Below are 17,853 nucleotides of genomic sequence, written 5' to 3'. Positions count from 1 at the left end.
CACCACCTGGTCAGGCTCTTTCCCCCTTTAGTTTCACTGCCATATCCTCAATAAGCTTGCCCTCATTTAATGGGGTTGCCATTTTCCAGCGTGGTTTGTAGAGAAGAGTTTGCATCAGTCTTTCTTGTGAGGCAATTGAAGAAGCTGAAATTTTGTTCATATAGGTGGATATCATAAATCTAATCCTCTTCATTTTGCAGATTTATTTGAGAACCAGAAGTGTAGCCAAAAACAAGAAAGCTTATTTGCTCCCTTCTCCCTTCCCCCTGTTTTAAATGTGAGGGCTGTAGTGCTAGTCCTTGGGCATAACATTTGTATCTTTTTGCTGTGGGCCACCAGGTGAGTTTCCAGTAAATGGTAGGCCTATAGGAGTTCTGGACTTAGAGGCAGTGGATATAAAATCAATAGGAAGCAAACTGGACTGCGGAATCAGAACTGTGGGTTCTGCCCACTCTCCTAAGGAGTGTGAGCCCTGATCTGACATCCAGGCGACTGATGAGAGATAGGAATGGAAAACTCTTACTCTATATTCAATGTTCAGCTCAGATATAACCCCTTCTGGGAAGACTTGCTTGATTCCTTTCAGGTATAGCCAGTTCTTTCCAGCTATTCTCTCTTTTTTAAAATTTATTTTAAAGAGAGAGACAGGAAGGGAGAGAGACGAGAAGCATCAACTCATAGTTGGGGCACCTTAGTTGTTCATTTGATTGCTTTCTCATATGTGCCTTAACGGGGGTGGGGGAGGGGGGCTCGAGTTGAACCAGAGCCTTGCTCAAGCCAGCAACCTTGGTGTTCAAGCCAGTGACATATGGGTTCAAACCAGCAACCATGGGGTCATATCTGTGATCTCATACTTAAGCCAGTGACCCCACACTCAAGGTGATGAACCTGCCCTGAAGCCAGCAACCTTGGGTTTCGAACCTGGGTCCTCAGCATCCCAGGCTGATGCTCTATCCACTATGCCACCACCTGATCAACTATTCTTTTACACTCAATTTCACACTACTATAACAACATGTCCTGTATGCTTGCCTAGTAGCCCAAGAGCATTCTTGAGGGAAGAGACAGTGTATTTAACTCATTGTCATAATAACTGCTACTATTTGCTAAGTGCTTACTACACTGCTCACAAAAATTAGGGGATCAGGGAACATGCAGATACTCCAGTACTTCCAGCCTTTTGTATAGTGCATTTTCACCAATGAAATAAAAGTTGGTTTAACATCTCATTTACATAATTGAACAACTTTCTTTGACTTGTCGTTTGCTTTTTTGATGTTCTTGTTTAATAAAAAAAATCAAATGCTTCTATTTTTTTTAATCTTTATTATATGTGGCTTAAGTGTCTGTCGCCGATAGCTTATTGGTTGCTTGCGTAACTGTACTAGCCAATGGGGTGAAGTTGCCACGGCTGAATGCAAATTGAGCAGGTCAGGGGGAAGGTGAACATTTGTTTGCATTGGCAATCATCTGTTTTACATAAAAACTACGTCTTAATGTAATTTCTTTTAAGAATGCCTCCTAGCCTGACCTGTGGTGGCGCAGTGGATAAAGCGTCAACCTGGAAACGCTGAGGTTGCCAGTTCAAAACCCTGGGCTTACCTGGTCAAGGCACATATGGGAGTTGATGCTTCCTGCTTCTCCCCCCCCTCCCCCTCCCTATAATGAATAAATAAAATCTTAAAAAAAAAATGTCACTAAAAAAAAGAATGCCTCCTAGAAAATACAGCACTGAAGAGGAGAGAAAAGGAGCTAAAGCTGCACAAAAACGGCTTTTTCGACAAAAAGAAACCACTGAGCAGAGAAAGACAAGGCTTGCTTCGGTTGCAGAGCAAATGCGTCTTTCTCGGCAAAATGAGACTGATGAGCATAGAGAAACAAGGCTTGCCTCAGATGCAAGACAAAAAGCCTGTCTCGACAAAATGAGTCCCTTGAACAAAGGCAGGAGAGAAATGCAAAAAAACGACAGAGTAATGCTGACCTAAATGCAAAAAGGATTAAAACAGTTTCAAACGGAGAAACTTTAATTTTTGAGCATTCCTCTGGTGACATGAATATTAAATGTGAACACTGTCAGTCCTTAAACTTCAAGTTAGAAACTAATCGCCCTGGCCGGTTGGCTCAGCGGTAGAGCGTCGGCCTAGCGTGCGGAGGACCCGGGTTCGATTCCCGGCCAGGGCACACAGGAGAAGCGCCCATTTGCTTCTCCACCCCTCCGCCGCGCCTTCCTCTCTGTCTCTCTCTTCCTCTCCCGCAGCCAAGGCTCCATTGGAGCAAAGATGGCCCGGGCGCTGGGGATGGCTCTGTGGCCTCCGCCCCAGGCGCTAGAGTGGCTCTGGTCGCAACATGGCGACGCCCAGGATGGGCAGAGCATCGCCCCCTGGTGGGCAGAGCGTCGCCCCATGGTGGGCGTGCCGGGTGGATCCCGGTCGGGCGCATGCGGGAGTCTGTCTGACTGTCTCTCCCTGTTTCCAGCTTCAGAAATATAAAAAAAAAAAAAAAAAAAAAAAAAAAAAAAAAAAAAAAAGAAACTAATCGATTTGACCGTGGCAAGAAAGGATTTTCTCAATGTTGCAAGTACGGAAACATTGTAAAAAATGATGGAAAGATCTACACAAGAAATGTTGTGTACAAAGAGATCTTTGACATGTGAATTAACATTTTATTATTTAAATCACCTTTATTTATTGAGCTAGCGGTGGCTCTTAAGAAATGTACTGCCAGTGGTTTCCTTCATTGCACTCTACTTTAAGCAATTAAGCAAGTAGAAGGGGGAAACCCCGTGGGGCAGTAAGCAAAGGGGTGTCCTCGCCGCCTGCCCTGGGTAATTCAGTTTGAATTAGCAGACACCTTTGCACAAATCATTTTAATTACAATTTATAATATCTAGAACAGTGGTCATTTCGTATGGCAGCCGGGCTTTCTAGTTGCTTCATATTCATTTTGAAATATCCCCTAATTTTTGTAAGCAGTATATGTATGTGCTAGAGGCTGAACACTTTTCCATTTAATCCATGTTATGATAATAAGTACTTCTTTAAAATGACAATTTCATTGTACACCTAAACCTATATAATTTTACTAACCAATGCCATCCCAATAAATTCCTTTTATTTATTTATTTATTTTTAATTTTTTTTACAGGGACAGAGAGAGAGTCAGATAGAGGGACAGACAGGGACAGACAGACAGGAACGGAGAGAGATGAGAAGCATCAATCATCAGTCCTTCGCTGTGACACCGTAGTTGTTCATTGATTGCTCTTTCATATGTGCCATGACCGCGGGCCTTCAGCAGACTTGAGCAACCCCCTGCTCGAGCCAGTGACCTTGGGTCTATGCTAGTAAACTTTTTTTTTTTTTTTTTGCTCAAGCCAGATGAGCCCGCGCTCAAGCTGGCAGCCCCGGGGTCTCGAACCGGGATTCTTCCGCATCCCAGTCCGACGCTCTATCCACTGCGCCACCGCCTGGTCAGGCCATCCCAATAAATTCAATAAAAAAATTAAAATATGCCAATTTCAAAGATGAGCAATTAAAAGCTCAGAGAATTTCAAGAGCTTTGCTCAACATCACATACCTGAAGTTAAACCTGGAATCCATGTAAATGAATGCCTGACCTGTGGTGGTGCAGTGGATAAATAAAGCATCGACCTGGAATGCTAAGGTCACCAGTTCAAAACCCTGGGCTTTCCTGGTCAAGGCACATATGCAAGTTGATGCTTCCTGCTCCTCTCACCCCTCTCTCTTTCCCTCTCTCTCTCTCTCTCTCTCTCTCTCTCTCTCCTCTCCAAAATGAAATAAATAAAATCTTTAAAAATAATAATAATCCATGTAGGTGAATTTCAGAGGGCACACACTGCAGTGGGGAAAGTTATTCTCTTTTCAGTTTCCTGTAATCTATGTTTAGAAGGTTGGTTTGACAACTAACACCATCTAACAACTAACTCTTGTCTAAATCCTTTTAAATCATGAGCAGGGTCAGAACTTTTAACAGACAATAGATAAAATTTAATAACTTGTTTTGTTTTCTTTGAACTTAGTTCCACTGTACTCTTCTATGGCAAGGGAAAATGAATTTCTATTGGTGGTAATGATATAAAATTTCTTCTCAAACTTGTTTGCTTGCACATGCATAGAATACCTTTGAAAGGAACCGCAAAAAACTGAGATTCTTTTTAGGTGACTACGGGAACTGGGATGAGAGGGAAAAATTTAACCTTATTATCCACTTCTGTATAAAATTTTAATTTTTGTCACCCAAAATGGAGACAAAACAAACTTGATTAATGTGAAAACTATTAAATAATAGCGCAGATGGAAAATATGGCAAAATATCGCAGGAAAAATACGGCAAAACCATAAGGTCTTAAGAGAATGAACGAAGCTACTGGAAACAGAAGGGCAAAACCCTATTCCTAAAGTTAACATGGGAATGGGGTGGGTGGTCGGTCACCCACCGCCTCAGTAGGATTAGGCCCCTGTGGCTAGATGATCCATTGCGCAAGCGCTCAGCCTCAAACCGGCGATTTCTACGAGTGTGTACCCCAGCCCGGAACGAGAGCGCGCGAAACTGCACGTACGCCTGCCCGGGAGTGCGCGCGCACGCACGCATGACCCTCCCTGCTAGCAAGTGCTGCGGGTGTGGCGTGCGAATCCGAGAGGCAGAGGCTAGGGTTCTCTAGGCTCGGGGAGGTAATGCCCCGAAAGGCAGGGAGCCTGGAAGAGGTCGAAGCGATCGTGGAGGAGTACGGACCTGAAGAGTACTGCGGAGAAGAGTCGGATTCGGGGGAGTCCAGCCCGGAAGAATCCGATCGCGAGGAGGCGGACGCCGCGGAGGAAAATGGAGGCCGCGAGGCCACGGCCAGTGCTGCGCTCAGTGAACTCGCGCGAGCCGTCCCAGGTCATCTTCTGCAACCGCAGCCCGCGCGTTGTGCTTCCCGTGTGGCTCAACTTCGATGGCGAGCCGCAGCCCTACCCCCCGCTGCCGCCGGGCACGGGCCGCCGCATCCACAGCTACCGAGGTAGGGTGGCCCTTCGCCGCCCCCTTCGTCCCGCTGCTTATGCGCCTGCCCGCCGGTGCTGAGCTGTGCCCAGTCCGTGGCCTGTGGCTCTAGGCCTGTTAGCAACAATAACGGTGGCATGAACTCATAGAATCCCCTCCATCATCCAGGGCGGCAGGTGCTGTAGTCATTTTTATTACCTTTAACGCATGAGGAAGTGGGGCCCCAAAGAGGTGGTGACAGATCCAAGTTGACGCTACTAATAAGTGGCAGAGCATTCTTCTTTATAAGACTGATTAATTTGCATTTGATGGTGGCCTTTCCCCAACCCTCTTCCACATAAAGTTACCCTTAACGAAGTGCTCCGTCCCCTAATGCCCAGTTGTTCAGTCCGTGGTTGGGAGAATCACATTTTCCAATGTCTCCAGTGGGCCAGGCCCGTGAGGGGCCCTGCCTGCATGGAGAAAAGAGCTCTGTGGGGAGACGGATGAATGCATAGACACACGAGAACAAGCTAGTGTCAAAATTGCTGCAATAGGAAAGGAGCACACTGGGGTGCTGGAGCTAGAAGATGGCATCTGTCCGGTGGTGATGGTGGTGTGTACACACGTGTAGTTTCAACTAGGGAGAGCAGTTGAAAGGGAGTCCTGCAGAATGAATGGAAACTAACCAACCCAAGACAGCACTTCTAGGCAGTGGGAACCATATGGTCTAAAGGAGAAGAGGGTATAGAATGGTGGGAGAGGAAGCCCTAAAGCTGATTTTACCCCTAGGTAATTGGGACCATTTAAAGTTTCCTGGCAGTGACATGACATTGCTATATTTATCAATACGTTCTGAAAAGCTCACTCAGTTTGCAGAGTGGTTTAACTACGGGGAAGACTGCTGTTGTAATAACCCAGTGGCCTTATGTTGCCTAAGGAGGTAGTATTCATCCAGTTGCTTTCAGGAAGAAAAGTAGTCATAATCTGGCTTAGTTTTCAGAGCCATGGAGACAGACTCCTAGATTCAGAGAACAAACTAAGGTTGCCAGAATGGAGGGATGTTGGGGGACTGGGTGAAAAAGGTGAAGGGATTAAGAAGTACAAATTGGTAGTTACAGAATAGTCATGGGGTGTAAAATGCAGCATAGGAAATAGAGTCAATAATGTAACAACTATATATGGTGTCAGATGGCTACTAGACTTAAGGGAGAAGTCACGTAAATTACATAAATGTCTAACCACTATACTGTATACTTGAAATTGTTATATAGTAATATATATATATGTATGTATATTTGTATTTTTCAGAAGTTAGAAGCAGGGAGGCAGAAAGACAGACTCCCGCATACATCTGATGGGGATCAACCCGGCAAGCCCACTAGGGAATGATGCTCCCTTGCAACCAGAGCCATTCTAGCACCTCAGGCAGAGGCCACAGAGCCATCCTCAGTGCCCTGGCCAACTTTGCTCCCATGGAGCCTTGGCTGTGGGAGGGGAAGAGAGAGACAGAGAGGAAGGAGAGAGGGAAGGGTGGAGAAGCAGATGGGTGCTTCTCCTGTGTGCCCTGGCCGGGAGTTAAACCTGGGACTTCCACACGCCTGGCCAGCACTCTGTCACTGAGCCAACCTCTGTCACTGAGCCAACTGGCCAGAGCTGTTATACAGTAATATTGAATGTCAACTGAAACTGAAATATAAAAAGTTTTTTTAAAAAGGAAAAAACAGCCTGACCAGGCAGTGGTGCAGTAGATAGAGCATCAGACTGGGATGCAGAGGACCCATATTTGAGACCCCCAAGGTCCCCAGCTTGGGTGCAGACTCATCTGGTTTGAGCAAAGCTCACCAGCTTGGACCCAAGGTCGCTGGCTCGAGCAAGGGGTTACTCGGTCTACTGAAGGCCCATGGTCAAGGCACATATGAGAAAGCAATCAATGAACAACTAAGGTGTCACAACGAAAAACTAATGATTGATGCTTCTCATCTCTCTCCGTTCCTGTCTTTCTGTCCCTATCTATTCCCCTCTCTGACTCTCTCTGTCTCTGTTAAAAAAAAAAAAAAAAAAAAAAAAAAAGGGAAAAGGAAAAAACAGTTTCAAAACCATCCTGAGAGGAGCCTGGTAGATCTTTTTCCTTGAGAGTGGTATAATCAATAATGCCTCTTCAACTTTAACACCAAACTTTTCAAAATATTAAGTGAAGAAGAACATGGTTCTTCTAGGGATTAATGTTTTTGTGGTCTCCTACTTTATCTAGAAAACTTGTATCAGAACAGAGAGAAACAGACTTTTTGCCACACAATTAAGTAGCCAAATTAAGGAGTGTTTATTTTAAAGCTGGCGACCACACGGAGACCTAAGTCAATCAAATCATGCCGCCCAGAACACAGTTTGGGCCTAGCTTTTAAAGACAAAATTACATAGTGGTGTTGGGGTATGGGAAGGAGGGGGAGCTCAAGGAAGCATGGTACAAAAGCAATAAAACATATTCATTAATCTCACTAATAAGCTCATTAAATCTTACTGTCTTGTTACAATGTTTATCTGTAAGATCAATTTAAAGAAATATTTTTACACACTAAGATCATAAGCTCTGAAGATGATAACATAGTAGTGATAAATGTTTCACATGCTTAACAAAAACATTTCTAAACATTCTAGGATTTACCACCCATCCCTGACACATCTGCAATTTGGCAAAACTAACTTCAAGGCCAGGGGTCGGGAGTTTTAGACCTAAGTAAGTCCTGGGGTTACTTAGAGTTTAAGATGGAAGAGAAGCTAAATGAAGTCATTTATGCAGAGAGCCTTTATAAAGTTACCTGTTGCTAAAAGCCTTTTTTTTCCTATATTTCAAACTGTAAATAATATATTCAAAATTTATTTGTTCCTGAGTTAATATAATATAAATTTAAAAATATATTATTTGCCATGTGAATGTACTTAATGTCACTAAACTATGCACTTAAAAATGGTTTAAATGGTCAATTTTATGTTATGTATAGTTAACCATAATAAAGAAATTATGTACCAGTTTACATTTCTTTATTTTATTTTTTAATTTTTTTATGCAAGAAAGAGGAGAGAGACAGACAGACAGACAGAGACCAACAGGAAGGAAGAGAAATGAGAAGCATCAATTAACTCATAGTTGCGGCACCTTAGTTCTTCTATTGCTTCTCATACATGCCTTGACCCTGGGGCTCCAGCGGAGCCAGTGACCCCCTGCTCAAACCAATGACTATGGGGTTGTGTCTGTGATCCCATGCTCAAGCTGGTGAGCCCACACTCAAGCCAGTGAGTGACCTCTGGGTTTCAAGCCTGGGTTCTCAGCGTCGCAGGTCAATGCATTATCCACTTTGCCACCGCCTGGTCAGGCATCCAGTTTACATTTCTTAAATTTTCCCATCAAATCTTTAAGTTTTATGTCCCAGAAACACATGCTGTGTTTATTCTGAGATACCTCCTCACTCCTTTAACAGAATTTTAGGCCTGGAGGTTTGCTTTTCTTTCTCTCTCTCTCTCTCTCTTTTGCATATGATGTATTTGTTTCTTGGTTGGTTTTTGGGTTTTTTTGTTTTTTTTTTAAGAAATGGAAAGAACGCCTGACCTGTGGTGGTTCAGTGGATAAAGCATCAACCTGGAATGCTGAGGTTGCTGGTTTGAAACCCCGGACTTGTTGGGTCAAGGCACATACGAGAAGCAACTGCTACAAGTTTATGCTTCCCATTCCTCCTGCCACCTTTCTCTCTCTGTCCTCTCTCTAATATCAATAAATAAAATCTTTTAAAAAAAAGAAGAGCCCTGGTCAGTTGGCTCAGTGGATCAGCCTGGCGTGTGGAATCCTGGGTTCAATTCTTGGCCAGGGCACAAAGAGAAATGCCCATCTGCTTCTCCACCCTTCCCCCTCTCCTTTCTCTTAGTCTCTCTCTTCCCCTCCTGCAGACAAGGCTCCATGGGAGCAAAGTTTGCCCGGGCACTGAGGATGGCTGTATGGCCTCCGCCTCAGATACTAGAATGACTCCGGTTGCAGCAGAGCAACGCTCCAGAGGGGCCAAGCATCACCCCCTGGTGGGCAAGCCGGGTGGATCCCAATCAGGTGCATGTGGGAGTCTTGTCTGTCTGCCACCGCCACCGCCACCGCCATCACCCCCTCAGCTTCTCACTTCAGGGGAGGAAAAAAGAAGAAGAATACTCCCTCTCCCCTTTTCTTGCTCTCAGCCCCTCACCCTTCCACGGCCTACCAGTCATTTGAACACCCTTCCTCCCACCTTTTTTATTGTTGTGGGTTTTTCTTTTCTTGTTTCTTTTTTTTTTTAAGTTTTTTTAAATTTTATTTATTCATTTTTAGAGAGGAGAGAGAGAGGGAGAGAAACAGAGAGAGAGAAGGGGGGGAGGAGCTGGAAGCATCAACTCCCATATGTGCCTTGACCAGGCAAGCCCAGGGTTTCGAACCGGCGACGTCAGCATTTCCAGGTTGATGCTTTTATCCACTGCGCCACCACAGGTCAGGCCGTATTTTGTTTTTTTGTTTTTTTTTTTAAATGACCTTTTCCCCTGCACTTTGTTTTTTTATTTTGTGATGTTTACAGAATTTTTTTAAATTTTTATTTATTTATTTACTTTTTACAAAGAGAGTGAGTCAGAGAGAGGGATAGACAGGGACAGACAGACAGGAACGGAGAGAGATGAGAAGCATCAATCATCAGTTTTTCATTGTGCGTTGCAACACCTTAGTTGTTCATTGATTGTTTTCTCATGTGTGCCTTGACTGCGGGCCTTCAGCAGACCGAGTAACCCCTTTCTGGAGCCAGCAACCTTGGGTTCAAGCTGGTGGGCTTTTCCTCAAACCAAATAAGCCTGCACTCAAGCTGGTGACCTCGGGGTCTCGAACCCGGGTCCTCTAAATCCCAGTCTGACGCTCTATCCACTGCGCCACCGCCTGGCCAGGCTCTTGTTTCGTTTTGCTATGAGTCTACATTCCTGTTTGTAATAACTTGGTTTCTTTGGTTTTTTATTTTCAGTAAAGTCTCCTTATGCCAAAAAAAAAAAAATTTACACTGAGTATAAGGTACAGATCTTAGGGTTTGAGGTGTTTTGATAAATGGAGCAACATCTAAATCAAGTTGTAGATTAGAACTTTTCTGTCACCCTAGAAAGTAGCCTCCTGCCTCTTTCCACTCAGTTCTCTCCCTCCCAGAGGCAACCACTCTTCTGATATTTTGTACATTATAGATTAGTTTTAGTTTTATCTGTTCCTAGAGAACGTACATTTTCTGTCTCTCAACATAATATTTTGCCACATTTTTTTTTCTTTTGAGAAGAGAGAGAGAGAGGGACAGACAGGAAGGGGGAGAAATGAGAAGCATCAACTCATAGTTGTGGCACCTTAGTTGTTCATTGAGTGCTTCCTCATCTGTTCCTTGACTGCAGGGGCAGGGGACTCCAGCTGACTGGCCTTTTGCTCAAGCCAGTGATCCCGGGCTCAAGCCAGTGACCCCGCACTCAAGCTGGCAACCCCGGAACCTGGGTTCTCAGCTTCCTAGGCTGATATAGCATCAGACTGCCCCTTCTTGTTTTTAAGAAGCATGTATTTGAGGAGTTAGTGACCTCCTCTCTTAGTTTTCATTGTTGGTGTGATTTGCAATTCATATACTTTGCTTTTTCTCCGTGGTAAAAGATAGCGGTAGGATTTGGAGCCTCAAGTACATGCTTTTCTCTTTATTGGTCCTATTGCCTTGAGCAAGTCACTTGGTTTTTTTTATACCTGCTTTCTCATTTGTAAATGAATCTATTGTGAAGATTGAGTATGCTAGTATTATTGGAAGGCCTTTGTATGATATTTAAACAGAATGGTAAATATTTCAATGTCAGTCCAGGGAGATGAAGAGAAGAGATGTGTGGCCATTTAACAGCCTCTGTTTGTATTAACAGGTCACCTTTGGCTCTTCCGAGATGCGGGGACATATGATGGGCTTCTGGTTAACCAAACTGAGCTATTTGTGCCATCTCTCAATGTTGATGGACAGCCTATTTTTGCCAACATCACACTACCAGGTACTGATGTTTTATCTTTTTAAAAAGATAAGGCTGTTGGCCCTGCTGGTTGGCTCAGTGGTAGAGCCTTGGCCTGGCGTGCAGGAGTCCCGGGTTTGAGTCCCGGGTTTGATTCCCGGCCAGGGCACACAGGAGAAGCGCCCATCTGCTTCTCTACCCCTTCCCCTCTCCTTCCTCTCTGTCTCTCTCTTCCCCCCCTGCAGCCAAGGCTCCATTGGAGCAAAGTTTGCCCTGGCGCTGAGGATGGCTCTGTGGCCTCTGCCTCAGGTGCTAGAATGGCTCTGATTGCGGCAGATCGATGCCCCAAGATGGGTAGAGCTTCGCCCCCTGGTGGGCGTGCCGGGTGGATCCCGGTCGGGCGTGTGCGGGAGTCTGTCTGACTGCCTCCCCATTTCCAGCTTCAGAAAAATACAAAAAAAAAAAAAAAAAAAAAAAGATAAGGCTGTTGTAATAAGTAAGTAGAGAAAAAGCCACTTGCAGGAGCCAAGCCCTTATGGCTTGGGAAGGTATTCAACCTTTCTACATCCTATTCTCTACCACAAATAAAATGAAAGTAATATATTTGTAGGTCCTGTATTGAGCAGAGATGTTGCAGTGCCTCAGGAGCTCTTTGGGCTTGTTAGAGGTAGGCTAAATTAAAGTACCTGATTGTAGAATTATAAATGCATTTGGTTTCCCTGGCCTTAGAGCAGAATTATGCCCTGGAGTCTTAGGAGAAGAACAGATGTAGAGAATGAGATACAATGGCTTATTTCTATGACTTCTAGTATTGTATCTTTTTATTTTTTTATTTTTTTAGTATTGTATCTTTTAATATTATTTAACCTGGTCAAGCTCACAGTGCTAATCAGGGGTAAATAAATAAATACTGAAACCCTGAGATTGCCAGCTCCAGCATGGCTCATCCAGCTTGAGCGCGGGCTTACCAGCTTGAGTGTGGGATTGCTGGCTTGAACGTGGGATCATAAACGTGACCTCATGGTCACTGGCTTGAGCCCAAGGTCACTGGCTTTGTTGTAGCCACATATGAGAAAGCAGTCAATGAACATCTAAGGTGCCACAACGAAGAATTGATGTTTCTCATCTCTTTCCCTTCCTGTCTGTCTGTCCCTACCTGTCCCTCTCTCTGTCTCTGTCAAAAAAAAAAAATCACTGAATTGAACATTACCATCAGAGTGTACCATCTGTTTAAAACTCAAATGATTAGGCCCTGGCTGGTTGGCTCAGTGGTAGAGCGTCGGCCTGGTGTGCAGGAGTCCCAGTTTCGATTCCTGGCCAGGGCACACAGGAGAAGCGCCCACCTTCTTCTCCACCCCTCCCCCTCTCCTTCCTCTCTGTCTCTCTCTTCCCCTCCTGCAGCCAAGGCTCCATTGGAGCAGCGTTTGCCCAGGCGCTGAGGATGGCTCTGTGGCCTCTGCCTCAGGCGCTAGAATGGCTCTGATTGCGGCAGAGCAATGCCCCAAGATGGGCAGAGCATTGCCCCCTGGTGGGCATGATGGGTGGATCCCGGTCAGGCACATGCAGGAGTCTGTCTGACTGCCTCCCCGTTTCCAACTTCAGAGAAATAAAAAAAAAAAAAGAAAAAATTAAAACTCAAATGATTAGCCTGACCAGGTGGTGGTGCAGTGGATAGAGTGTTGGACTGGGATGCAGAGGACTCAGGTTCGAAATCCCAGAGTCACCAGCTTGAGCATGAACTCATCCAGCTTGAGCGCAGGGTTGCTGACTTGAGTGTGGCATCATAGACATGACCACATGGTCGTGGGCTTGAGCCTAAAGGTCACTGGCTTGAAGCCCAAGGTTGCTGGCTTGAGCAAGGGGTCATTAGCTCTGCTATAATCCCCCCGCCCCCGTTCGAGCACATATGAGAAAGCAATCAGTGAACAACTTAGGTGCTGCAACAAAGAACTGGTGCTTCTTATCTCTCTCCCTGTCTGTCCCTATCTATCCTTCTCTCTGACTCTCTGTCTCTACAAAAAACAAAAAACAAACAAGTGATTAGGGTGCAAATCTCAGTCCATTGAGATTTTGCTTCCTGGAAGTTGCTGTCAGTTTTGTTCAGATAAAGTCATAAAAATTCTTTTAGAACAAGAAAAATATCTGACCTGTGGTAGCACAGTTGATAGAACATCACTTAGAGACAGTGAGGTCCCAGGTTTGAAACCTGAGGTTACCAGCTTTAGTGTAGGGTCATAGATAATGACCCCATAGTCGCTGGCTTGAGCCCAGAAGTCACTGGATTGAAGCCCAAGGTTGCTGGCTTGAGCTGGGGACACTGGCTCGGCTGGAGCTCCCTGGTCAAGTCATGTATGAGAAACAATCAGTGACCAACAAAAGTGATGCAACTACAAGTTGATGTTTCTCATCTCTCTCCCTGTCTTTCTCTCTCACTAAAGAGTCAAACTAATATGTGTATATAGATCCTATTTTAAGGAAGTGTGTATACAAAAATGACACTTGATAAGTTAAATGTAAATTTTGCCTTATGGGCTACCCTTCAAGTGTAAGTTCCCCAGTGAGTAAAATCAGATTTCAGTTCCCCCAAAATCCAATTATACACTGGTTTTGTTATCTATTGCCATGTGACAACTACCCTCAAACTAATAACAACCATTTAATTTGTTCATAATTCTGCAGTCTGGGCTGAGCTCAGCTAGGTGGTTATTCTGCTCATTGGTGGTCCTTGGGGAGGCTGTCTTCTGGCAGGTTGGCCGAGGGCTGGGTTTCTCTCCCATGTAGTTTCAGTGCCTGTCCCTCTTTCTGTGGCCTCTCCTTCAGCTCAAGATTTCTGAGAGGGTAAAAGTGAAAGTTGCCAGGTTTTTTTAAGGCTTAGACCCAAAATTGCCGCAGTGTTACTTCACCCACATTCAGTTATAAACACATCACAGGTTCAGCCCACTTTCAAGGGGAAGTTATTACACAAGGTCATAAATACCATGGGGTTTCATTTGGGGCCATCACATTACATTCTGCCACAACACACATACTAATTTTTTTTAACCTGGAGTGAGGTGCATCTGTAGTAAGTGTAATTGCCATGATTGGCAAAACCTCTTGCTCATCCTCATTTCTTGGCTCAAGGCCTGCCTGATTTTGCTGCTGAAGATTCGGTTTTCTGCCCTTACAGTGTATACCCTAAAAGAGCGATGCCTTCAGGTTATCCGAAGCCTAGTGAAGCCTGAGAATTACAGGAGGCTGGACATTGTGAGATCACTCTACGAAGATCTGGAAGACCACCCGAATGTGAGGAAAGACCTACAGCGGCTGACACAGGAGCATATTGAAAATCAACAGATGGAAGAGGAGACCGTAGATTTTAATGGAAATTTGCACTCCTGAGTCTCAGCTTTTGAGGGAACTGACTAGTTTTAATCTAGATAGAGGACTGGTCACTTATTCTCAGTATCAAGTTATCTCATTCTTAGAGTAAAAAATGCTCCATTGCTTAAAAGAAAGTTAACTGACTTTACTAGGTTGTGATATTTAGGGACAAATATCACAAAATGTAATGCCTACCCTCTCTGGAAGTATTTCTCAAGGGAAAGTAGTTGCATTTTTTAACTTGTGTAAATAATTCAATGAGAATTTCAGCATATTCTTTGATTGTAAGAAAGCAATGTCGGCCCTGGCCGGTTGGCTCAGTGGTAGAGCGTCGGCCTGGTGCGCAGGAGTCCTGGGTTCGATTTCCGGCCAGGGCACACAGGAGAAGCGCCCATCTGCTTCTCCACCCCTCCCCCTCTCCTTCCTCTGTCTCTCTCTTCCCCTCCCGCAGCTGAGGCTCCATTGGAGCAAAGTTGGCCCGGGCGCTGAGGATGACTCTATGGCCTCTGCCTCAGGCGCTAGAGTGGCCCTGGATACAACAGAGCAGCGCCCCAGATGGGCGGAGCATTGCCCCCTGGTGGGCATGCCGAGTAGATCCCGGTCGGGCGCATGCAGGAGTCTGTCTGACTGCCTCCCCGTTTCCAACTTCAGAAAAATACAAAAAAAAAAAAAGAAAGCAGTGGCATGTGCTTTTAATTGCTGTGTAGGGGTTGGTGATGTGTCTGCCAACTGCTTTGAGAAAACAGATGTTCTCTAGGCAGGGACAAATCTGTCCTTTGAGACCCCAGTGCCATTCACATGAGCCTTCATCAGCATTTGTTGAATGAACAAACAGGTGGATACTTTGGTAGAAAGTATTTGGAAGGTTTACCCTTTGATGTCTATGTGTGTGTGTGTGTGTGTGTGTGTGTGTGTGTAGGGTGGGGGAACGGGATCTTAAAAGTGTGTATAGTGAATAAATGTCTTAAAGAGAGTCATTTTGTGCTTGCTTTGGCAGCTGATATACTAAAATTGGAACAATACAGAGAAGATGAGCATGGCCCCTGCACAAGGATGACATGCAAAATCATGAAGTGTTCCATATTTTGTGCAGTACTCTGGTGGGTGTCCTCACACCCTCTAATTAACTTGGAAGAACGATGAGTCAAAACACAATATGTGGCACTCAGTAGCACAATCATGATTTCTCACTATAAAATACTTGTGCAAGGCAATCTATGAAATGAAAACATAGCTGTGTTATACCTGGGCTATTTGTGCTAATATGTTAACTACATTTCCTTCATAAACTTAAATATTCTGAAATTGACTTATTTTTTTTTAAATGGAAATGATTTTTATCGAAAGGACTTTTTTTATTTTTATTTTTATTTTTTTATTTATTTATTCATTTTTAGAGAGGAGAGAGAGACAGAGAGGGAGAGAGAGGAGAGAGAGACAGAGAGAGAGAGAAGGGGGCAGGAGCTGGAAGCATCAACTCCCATATGTGCCTTGACCAGGCAAGCCCAGGGTTTCGAACCGGCGACCTCAGCATTTCCAGGTCGACGCTTTATCCACTGCGCCACCACAGGTCTATCGAAAGGACTTTTGATGATTTTCTAAATTTTGCGCTTTTTCTGTTCACTGTTACAGTGCTGTTTTACTTCTGTTTCTAAACCAGGATTAGCTTTTTATAATTACTGTGATTATAGCTTTTTTGAAACTTGCCCTCTGCACAGAAGCTGGGAGAAAATAGCTGTCCTCTTGTTTAGCTCTAGTATTAAGGGGAGATTACAGTACCGTAAGTTGGTTTTTGGCAAGTATGGATATTTCTGTTGTTTTTGTAAATCCATGACATTTCTGTTTGGTTCAGCATTTTTCACCAGGCAAGGTCTGGTGACACTTGGCACTTGGCTGAAGGAGAGGCCAAAGTGCTCTAAGCTCTAGGAAGTGATTGTTCACACACAGTGGATTCAGAGTGGCCTGAAACGTGTTATAGTTCTATAAATGTAGAAATACTATCTTATAGGCCTGACTTAAATCTATTCAGTACTTTTATAGGGCTTCTTTTTTGTTTTGTTTGTTTTTATTTTTTATTTTTTTTACAGGGACAGAGAGAGAGTCAGATAGAGGGATAGATAGGGACAGACAGACAGGAACGGAGAGAGATGAGAAGCATCAATCAGTTTTTCTTTGCGACACTGTAGTTGTTCATTGATTGCTTTCTCATATGTGCCATGACCACGGGCCTTCAGCAGACTGAGTAACCCTCCGCTCAAGCCAGTGACCTTGGGTCCATGCTAGTGAGCTTTTTGCTCAAGCCAGATGAGCCCGCTCTCAAGCTGGCAACCCCGGGGTCTCGAACCTGGGTCCTTCCGCATCCCAGTCTGATGCTCTATCCACTGCACCACCGCCTGGTCAGGCTGGGGCTTCTTTTTTGTAACAATTAAAATTCCGTAGAGAAAAATTTTCGAAAAGGCAAAAAGTAAAAGGAAGGAAAAGATCATTGTAGAAACAGTAAGCACAATTACCACATTTTGGATTTGTAACCCTTTTTAGGACAACTTTTAGTTGGTTTATTTTTACACAGTTGAGGTTATACTGTACATACAGTTTTGTATTCTTTCACATTTATCTTTATAACTTAAATGTCTTGTCATGGCATCTTTATAAGCTCTTTGTAGACATTACTACAGTCTTTCTTTAGTAAGTAATGCTGGTCTGTTTCTTGGCATCTTTAGTTCTTCATGCTAACCTGTGAGCATAGTTCCTAGGAATGAAACAAACACCCCACAGTTATCTTACTATACTTGAAGTTTCACCCAATCTTGTGCCTCTCTTCCACATTCAGCAAGATACTTGGCTTTTTAAAAAGCATGTTGTGGTACTCACAGATCTAATTTTGTGTGTTGAATTGTTCAGTATGAAAGAATTGCTGGTACAGAAGGTAGCAGTGTGAGTTCCAGAGAGGGATAAGGTGGGAATTTAAGGAAGTCTGTTGATGTTGGATTAGTTCAATGTTGGTTTTATTTTCTTTTTAACCTGTCTTTGTGTCAAAATGTGATTTCACATTCCTCTAGTTAAAACATGCAATTTGAGTACTGTGTTTTTTGTGTCGTCCACAGAATATTGAAAATCTGCAGTGTGATTAATATGTTTTTCATTCGAAGCCTTATGAATGTATTAAATGTATTAAGAGCCTGTGCTGTTTCTATTTTGAATGTAAAGAAGCTGTTCTTTAATACATTAAATGGTGCTGAGTAAAGTAAATAGGGAGGGTGTGTTGTGTTATTTTACCCAGGCTCTTCTTGAGTAGTATAAGCCATATTTATTTAAAGGCCTAAGATGGGGTGGGGAGTAGCAGACACTAGCAACTAACTTCATTCTAGGTCCCTTCTCTTTCCAAAGCTGGATTTAAAAAACCCAAAAAACAAAAATAATGGTTTTTTCCATCTTTATTTTTCTCATAAATATGAAATTATCACTGTAAAATAAATTTAAGCACTACAGAAAAGTATT

At 43.9% G+C, this 17,853-nt stretch overlaps 1 protein-coding gene and 1 non-coding gene across 2 annotated transcripts; both read left to right on the top strand.

The window, feature by feature from the left end:
• The first annotated feature begins 4,621 nt into the window (after positions 1-4,621).
• VHL (von Hippel-Lindau tumor suppressor) lies at positions 4,622-17,604 on the top strand. The gene is given in 4 exon segments (XM_066246054.1): positions 4,622-4,838; positions 4,840-5,020; positions 10,912-11,034; positions 14,162-17,604. Coding segments are annotated over 4 exon segments (660 nt in total). The 5' UTR covers positions 4,622-4,694; the 3' UTR covers positions 14,374-17,604.
• Positions 15,341-15,443, top strand: LOC136314793 (U6 spliceosomal RNA). The gene has a single exon (XR_010727375.1). It is a non-coding gene; the product is annotated as a U6 spliceosomal RNA (small nuclear RNA).
• Positions 17,605-17,853: the final 249 nt, after the last annotated feature.

This window comes from Saccopteryx bilineata, chromosome 10, assembly GCF_036850765.1.
Source record: "Saccopteryx bilineata isolate mSacBil1 chromosome 10, mSacBil1_pri_phased_curated, whole genome shotgun sequence".
NCBI classification, from domain to species: domain Eukaryota; kingdom Metazoa; phylum Chordata; class Mammalia; order Chiroptera; family Emballonuridae; genus Saccopteryx; species Saccopteryx bilineata.
Note: the sequence above shows the minus strand (reverse complement) of the source record. Positions and strands in the feature narration are given on the sequence as shown.